Below are 8,300 nucleotides of genomic sequence, written 5' to 3' on the forward strand. Positions count from 1 at the left end.
TTGAAGAAGATTATAATCACAGGGTCGTTTTTAAGTATGGGAGAGGTAGCAGGTGCATACATGAGAATACGGAGGGTAAGGATGAAAAAGATAGCGCCGCGGTGAAAAGCGGTGGTAAATGACGGTGACGGTGTTTAACGTTAGAACGGAGTGAGATCCACTCAACGAAATGGTTATATCATTCCCTAAGAAAAATTCAACCGCTTTTCCAGTTTAATATGTCACTGGAAGCGACACCGTGTTAGGCAGCCAGCAGCCAGAAGGCAGAAGCCAGCAGTCAGCAGTCATCCACTTGACAACCACCAGCTAACGGCTCCTCAAGCAGGGAGGCTGCAAGCTCGCAGACTCTCGGATAAAAAGTACGCGTCTAGTAGCGTTACTCTCGCAAGTAAGTATATACAAAGAAGAAGAAGAAGAAGAAGAAGAAGAAGAAGAAGATGAAGACAAAGTATTTCAATTTTCGGGAGCATTCCCGCGAGCGTTTCTCCTTCCTGCGTGTAAGGAAGTAAGGAAAACTTAATTATTGCGAGGGTTACGAGTAACAAGGAAAGAATTGCCGGCTCACCAGAACGTAGACCGCAAACGGCATGACCAGGACGGCGACGAGGAGGTCGGCGAGGGCGAGACTGACGATGAAGTAGTTGGTGACAGTCTGCAGGGCGCGTTCGCGAAAAACGGCCAGTATGACGAGGACGTTGCCGAAGAGGGTGAGGCAGGGAACAACGACCAAAATCAGGGCCCACCAATTGTTAACGTTCGATTTATCGACGTCAGATTCGTCGCACTCGACGCGGCCCGTCCCCGTGGAAATGACCGAAGTGCAGCTTCCGTTTCCGCCGGTGGTTAAGTTCAGGTTGGTCCCCTCGTAGTAAGACGTCAGGTTCGAGAAGGCCGTGTAATTCAGTCGGTTAATGTAGTCGCTTATGTCGTCGAAGACGAAGAGGTCCGATATCGACGCGTAGCTCTCGTTCCCGGACGTCGACGCCGACGGCGAAGAGACGGGCGGACCCGGCGTCGTCGAGTCGTTTAAAAGCCCCCCGAAACCGGCCCCGAAGTCGACGCTCAGGTCGGTGGTATCCTCGATTCGCGAGGTCAGGTTCGTCCTGTAGCCCTCCTTATCAAGCTCCCCGAGGACGTCGCCGGTCTCGTTTCCTCCTCTCGCCCGGGGATCGTAGAACCTGTTGCTCGACCGAGGCTGTGCGTCGTAGTGACGCGTGATGCTGCGAACTGTTGCGTTAATCCTCGCGGCCAGGTTGCTAGCGGGCGACGACGACACCTTCGGCTCCATGCTGTCTCGGCCCGCCGCCCTTCGCCTTCCGCTCTCTTTCCTATTCGCCTCTATTTCATCTAACGCCCCAATCAAATCACGAGATTTTCGATTCCCGAGCCCACGAAGGTCCCCGCGTTCTGCTCGCCGTCATCTCCATCTGCACACCCAATCCACCTTGCGCGAGCTTCCGCCCTCCTTTGTTGCTCTTCGATCGTCCCTCTTTTTTCCTTTTTTCCTTTTTTCCTCCTCCTCTCCCAGCTACGCGTTCTTTTTCACAATGTAGAACTCGGCTTTTACTGCCCCGAAGAGAACCGACCCAACCCAACCTCCCGACCACCTTCACTCCACTTCGTCATCGTCGATCGGGAATTTTCTTAAAACTCACTCCGTCCACTTCTCATCAAACGGAGACGGTCGTTACCTGGAACAGAAAGAGAACGATTCTCGTCAAACTTCTGCATGTAACTTGTAAAGGAGATATAGACTCTAATCCTTTTCAAGGCTTGAACCAGAAAGCGTACGACTGGTTTTTATAGCTACACGTGTAACGCTGAAAATCTCTCTTATACCTGAAAGTAGAATTTTGTTTAAAAAAAATTATAATAACATCGCCTGCCGACTACATTAATCGAATTCTACAATCGCAACACGTTTTCAAATGTTTTATACGTATTATTTCTTCCAGAGTCACCTTCCTTCCATCTTCTCTTTCTTTCATCCGTGAAATGACTAGATTTCGGTCTCAAGATTCGGGTGCCATTTTTTATACACTCGCGGTTTTTATCGGTGTATCTCGTACGTGGCTGCGGTGGTGATACCACGAGACACGGAATCACCGCTCTATCGCTGCTCGACTCGGTGGATGAAGAGAAGAGGAAAAAAGGGAAGAGCGAAAGAAAAAAAATGGAGCTGAACGGAAATTACGTGTGATTTGCGCTCCAAGGCCGCCCACTCGACCCACAACCGTAGCTGCGGAGAGATCAGCAATTGGATCTAGAATCGCAGTAAGGCGCAGGTACGTATCTACAGTGAAGGTAGGCCCTTCATTTAGCTAAGATCAGCACCGAGATATATTTTATGCAACCCTTAATTTGCATGCGAGAGCCTGTCCCACAACCCCTTCCACCTTGTCATTTCAAGGACCTTCCACGCATCCATCGTCGTTTTACCTCCCCGATATACCTATGTAAGGAAATCTTCGTAATTGTTTTTCTTTTCAATTCAAGTGATATATTTTCTATTCATCCCTCTTACCCTGACCAGTTTCACGACTGTTATCAAAGTAGGGAAAAACAAAGAAAATAGAAAGAAGCAACCCTGCACCAACAGTATGGTAAAACTTTTCCTCCATTCAAAGGCGTCCATATATCCCCGTCGTAACGCGAAAGGACATGTATATGTGCAGTGTGTATACAGCCACCTACCGTCGGGGGTAGTAAACCATGCCTTCGAGAATCACCATTCAAATCGAATAGTCAATATATAGTAAGGAACGTGAGCGTGAAGGATCAGCGAAAGGTATTTGCGGTTACGATCCATCCGACACAGCACGATATACGACGCGAGATCTGCAGGAAAAACACATATGATTGTGGTGCAATGGCGATGGGAGGAAGGGAGGGAGGGAGGGAGGGAGGGAGGGAGGGTTACGAATGGTCCAGAGGCCGCAGATCATCCTCCCCGGCTGGTTTGCCATCTCGACGTAGCTCACGCTGGGAGTCCTCCTCGTAAAAGCTTCCTGCAGAAGGAAGCACCGGGGGTAGATATTATTATGGCTACTCTCCACCCCTCCTCTGCACCCTCAGCCCTTCGTAGCTCGCGGCAACTCATTCCGTCGTCTCATAGAGCAAGCGACTGGATTCAGACCGTCGGGAGCCACTTAAAGACAGAAATTGCCTCATCCATCCAGCGACTCAGACGTGATACCGGGTTTCCGTTGGATCCTTTGGCCCTTCGTTCTTTTCCTTGTTCCAGTGCTGACCCTTGTTGCAGGTACGACTTCGAAGGAACAGACGTCTGCTCGAGATGAAGCGTTGCAGCAGCAAGTGTTTTGGAGAACTCGGCAGCTTCTTCGGGAGAGTTTGCAATCTGATGTGAAGGACGGGGACCATCCTTGAATCGAGCGGACATCTCGATCGAGGACTTCACCACTCGAAATACTACGAGTGGACCCAATTTTGCTTGGTCTAACTTCGAGAGCGACTTGGACCAACTTCACAACTAACTTCAATTGCGACTTCCGCTTGGAAGTGCAGCGGTACACCTGACTTGAAGTGTGCATGGTTAACCTTAACTCCTTGAACGAAATGTCTCAGGGCGCAGGCAGCTCGTACGGTATTAACAAACTGACTGCGGAAAACACTCTCGAGGCTCTTTCTCAGTGGTCGACTGGAATTTAAACCATTCCACGCCAACGTTCGTAAAAACATCCTTGCCCATTCCAGCAGTCGGTATTATCCTTCGTTCCTGAAGGGAATCCTTTCCGAAACGACAACAAACGTCGCGGGTTAAGCACGCGGTTATGTAATGCCCGGAAGTAACTGTTTACTAAAGTAACGAGGATGATATTCAATGGAATTATGGATTCAGGTAATATTGATTATTCGATCGATTTGTTAAGAGGATACCTTAGAAAAAAAACGAATTTTTGTTTTATGTTTTGCTTTTTGCACTTGAAAATTGTGTGAATCGGATGCGAAGAAATTTCGTTCTTTATTCAACATACGGTAAAGCCGTGGAATTCTGGTTGACATTGTGAAGGGAGAAACTGTGACGAAGGGAGCTTTTCGAGGAATACCAATTTCAGACATGATTCAAACCACTAGCGAGACACTGCATGAGTACAATCAATTCAAACAGGTAGGATAATACTTGTTTCATGAAACTTTACGGATAGTCAAGATTTAATGTTCATAAAAAAAATTTGCAGTTTGACTAACGTGTCCCCTTTTACATCGTCGTTAAGCGAACGATTTCTCGGCATGATAATTTGAGAGAAAAACGATAATATGTGTCTTCGGACTCGTTTCGGTTGTTGCGATATTTTCGTTCTTTTCATTTTCGGCCTTTTTCTTTTTTTTTTTCTTCTTCCACTTGCTTCGCAGAACAAATGTCGTCGTCGAAGCGAGAGCGTCTATTCCCGACTCGCGGTATTTTTATTTTTTTTATTTTATTTTTTTTTCTCTCTACTTTTCTAAGCGACGTACATCAAAGTTTGCCTATTCAGTCCCGACCTCCAGACGAACGGTTTCTTCGCGAGTAAATTCCAAACCGAATTCCAACCGAAAAACATTCGCTTGGGCTATGCAGAATGGCTGCGGAGAATTCGTAGCCAGACAATTCACCCGAGCGACTTACAAGGATGTTGAGAGCAAATCGTGCCGTCCACGAAAACCTTATATTATTTTCGGAAATGAAGCTGACAGTCCCTAAACGGTTTAGCTTCTACTATTCCATAAATTTAACGTAATGTGCTGCCATTAAATCGCTGCCGACGCGACGTGACTCCGAAGAAGCAGTGAAGAAGGTAATATTATATACCTACAAATATAAAAAATACTCGAAACTTTGTCACAGAGTAATAACGGGAAAAAGAGTAAAGGGTGAGATTTTAAATGATCCAAATTTTTCTAAATCCGGAAAAATCTACGTAACTACGTGTATTATGTAATATTATATACTCGTGCACACTGCTACGTACGAGTGTCGAGTCAAAGCATAACTCGTAATTTTTCAATCCTTCTAACCAGAAACTGAAACTTGCATGCAACTAAACGTTCACCGGTAAACAGAAATTATTTTTTATCGTGTCGGATCGCGGCGTCGACAAGACGGGATCTAATCGATACAAGAACCCAGGACCGCGGAGCAGTTTGCTATAAAAATATTTTCCCAACGAACGAAAGTGACCTGGTCCTATTTCGTCAACAAGAAAACAGTCGAAGAAGAAGTGGAAGAAAATTAATAGTTGACGTACAGTTCAAATTTAGATATATAGAATTGTATTTTGATTTACTGAAATTTTCTATCACTTTCTCGAGTCTTTGGTATATTTGTGAAAAAATGTGTCGTTAAACTCGATGTGATATTTAGAAATCAAGTTTTTCTCGACAATCTGACCAAATTAGCTTTAGGCATGCATAATTCTCACAGTTAATCGCTTGAAACGCTTCCAGAAATAACTAATTGCGTGAATATATGTAGAAGTGGGAAATAAGGGTGGATAGAACGATCCTGGTGCAGTATCTCGTTGTACCTACTGCAGTGAGTACAATATAGGTATACTTAACAGGAAAGCAATTAGACTAAATAGCTAGTCCAATTAACAAACTAATTCTGGAAGTCAGTTTTGCGGATGCTTTTTACATACAGCGTTATGTAATCTTGAATACACCTGAAATACGATGTGTAGTACAATTTACATGAATGGCAAGAAAAAAAAAAAGAAAAAAAAAAACAAGAAAAGAAATACGCTGGAACCAACTACTTTTTCCCGAAGCAATTTGTTCGGCTAAATTCAAAATATCATCGACAAAGGCGAGATTGAGAGAAGAATTGCTGTTTCAGGTGGCGGAGAACTGAAGTGACGCCATCGCGTCTACGAGCTGCCGCTGCAGGGTCACCTTAGATAAATTAATGAAATAATTACATAATTAATTACAGACAATTAGCGCGAAGCTCTACTAATGACGCCTGCTCCCCCCTCGACGCCGTACTCGCTTTTCCCCACCCGCCGAAAGGGGAGGAAAGGAGGAGGCGAAGGGGCCGCGAAGAAGAGTCTTGCACACCCAGAAAATTATTTTAAGCCCGTAAAATTGGTTGGGCACCGAAGAAAATAAAATACCAGTAGACATGTTTATATATAAATATACATGTATATATACATATACATATATATCCACAGGGTACGGAGTTCTTTTTCAAAATATATTGCCTTTTCCTTTTTACGGAATTAACGACTGCGGCTTTTAAGCCTTAATGGTCCGAGTCGGGGTTGGAAAAACGGAGGGGGAGGAGGAGGATATGGTGAAAAAAATAGAATAAAATTTAAAGAAATGAATGAAAAAAAAAGAACGAAAGGTAAAAGAATAAATTTTTTATTTTCGTCAAATCCCAGACGAGGCATGGATTTATTTGAGAGAAGACCTGCGACTTCTCTTATACAGGAATACATGCATCTAATCTAGTATATAAACATGTATTAGGTGTAATATATATTCCGGTGTATCGCGTATACAGCCTTTGGGGTGCTCTGAACAGATGGAATTGGAAACCCTCACGATTTTCGCAGGAAAAGGTGAAAATTCATGCGCACAACATACTTAGGCGATTCGGAAATTACCTCCCGACGTGTTTTCCGGATTATTATATTGCACGAATGAAAAAAAGTAAAATGAATAATAGAATAGAGTGAAAAACAAATCTCGACTTCCTTCACCCTGTTGTATTATGCATCGTACAGCCACCCATTATCACACGTGTACAGCTCTCGCAGTTTCGCAAATTTCCATTTACATATGCATACTCATGTTTTCTGCCGCATCATTATGTACAACACATCGGGACTGCCTAGTACTTGAGAAAATCGTGTATACGTGTGCGGGGATGTTTTTGCGTATTACTCGCTAGACCCAGTCGCGTGTGTAACTATCGATCAAAATGATGTTAATATGCACAGAATTACGTGTGTCACGAACCATGTTCGAAAGCTGTTAGCTGGACGATTAAATACGAGAAGAGAAAATTAATATACCTACGTACAGCAGGTATATGATTATGTATATTAATTATATGTATATTACATACAGCGTCAGGTTACACTACAGTCAAACACACGGTTCTCGTGTCGTTCGATTGAAAAGTCTCGATCACCTGCATAACGACGTCTTTCAGCGAAATATCATGATAATGATGATAACGATAATAACAATAAGCGTAATAATTCCCATTGGAATATCGTCGAACGTCTTGATCGCCATGATGGTATATGAGCGAGCGAATCGCTCGTAGCGAAATGGGGTGGGTCTCAGGATGTACGTAGAGAAACGATTTGGTGTATAATAATGCATGGAAGCTCCAAAGCTCTCGCAAAATTGCCGGCGCGCCGAGCTCGTAACGGTTATTAGATTGGATATATGTTATAACGGCTGCAAGTACGTAATTTATGTTGGAATGAGCGACGTTACAGACACCCGTCGACCCACTGTCGAGAAATATTGAAATCCAAGTACTTTCCCGCTACCGTCTCTTTCCAAGGAAATAATTAAGGAAGGAAGAATAAAAGAATCAATGGCGGAGAGTAAAAGGGTAGAAGAATGAGAGGAAGAAGCGACGTTGTTCAAGATCGGACAATAAAGTTATAGAAGCAAGACTTTGTCACTCTTCGACTCTCTCCTATCCTCTTCTCTCCTCCTCTCTCCTTTTCTTCCTTTTACTCGTTCCTTATACACTTGACATTTGCACAAAGTGAGAATTAATTGAGTTCTTCCTATCTTGTACAGATATCGCGCTTAGCCAATTAAGAGCCCTGCAGCCTCCCTGAATAAGGGTAAAGGATCCAAGGACGGTAAATGTACGTTTTCTATATGGGTATTATCTAACGAACACGCACATCGTCGTCCCCCCGGGGAAACTTCGGGGCAATCCTTTTCGGCCAGGACAATAAGATATACGGTATCTGGCCTCTGCACGCGACTTTGTATCCTGCGGTAAAAAAAAAAAAAACGAATGAAGAAATGAAGAAAATTTCCTCACAATTTATCTGTTTATCGGAATGACTTACCACTTTTTTTCATTCTTTTATTATCGTTTCTGTGTTTCTCGATCGAATCTGCAAATTTTGATCCTTTCTTCCTGGTCCTCGATTATTGCCACCGTTATTATTATTATTATTATTATTATTCTCTAATTTATGCACTATTATTTACAGCGATCACGGATCTCGAGACATTTTTTAAAATTTCAATGACACAGGTTTGAGGTTTATCATCAGTCATTGTCGCGGATATTTTTCTTTTGCTTTAGATACTTT

General features: G+C 43.7%; 1 protein-coding gene across 1 annotated transcript in view; it reads right to left on the minus strand.

Annotated features, from left to right (window-relative positions):
• LOC124412886 (dopamine D2-like receptor) overlaps positions 1-8,077 on the minus strand; it is a 119,615-nt gene extending 111,538 nt beyond the window's left edge. The window contains exons 1-2 of the mRNA XM_046893085.1: positions 8,052-8,077; positions 566-1,691 (exon numbers count right to left, since the gene is read on the minus strand). Of these exons, the coding sequence (XP_046749041.1) occupies positions 566-1,288 (723 nt within the window). The 5' untranslated portion in view covers positions 1,289-1,691; positions 8,052-8,077. The remainder of the gene's footprint in view (positions 1-565; positions 1,692-8,051) is intronic.
• Positions 8,078-8,300: the final 223 nt, after the last annotated feature.

The sequence above is a fragment of the Diprion similis genome, chromosome 12, assembly GCF_021155765.1.
Source record: "Diprion similis isolate iyDipSimi1 chromosome 12, iyDipSimi1.1, whole genome shotgun sequence".
Classification (NCBI taxonomy): domain Eukaryota; kingdom Metazoa; phylum Arthropoda; class Insecta; order Hymenoptera; family Diprionidae; genus Diprion; species Diprion similis.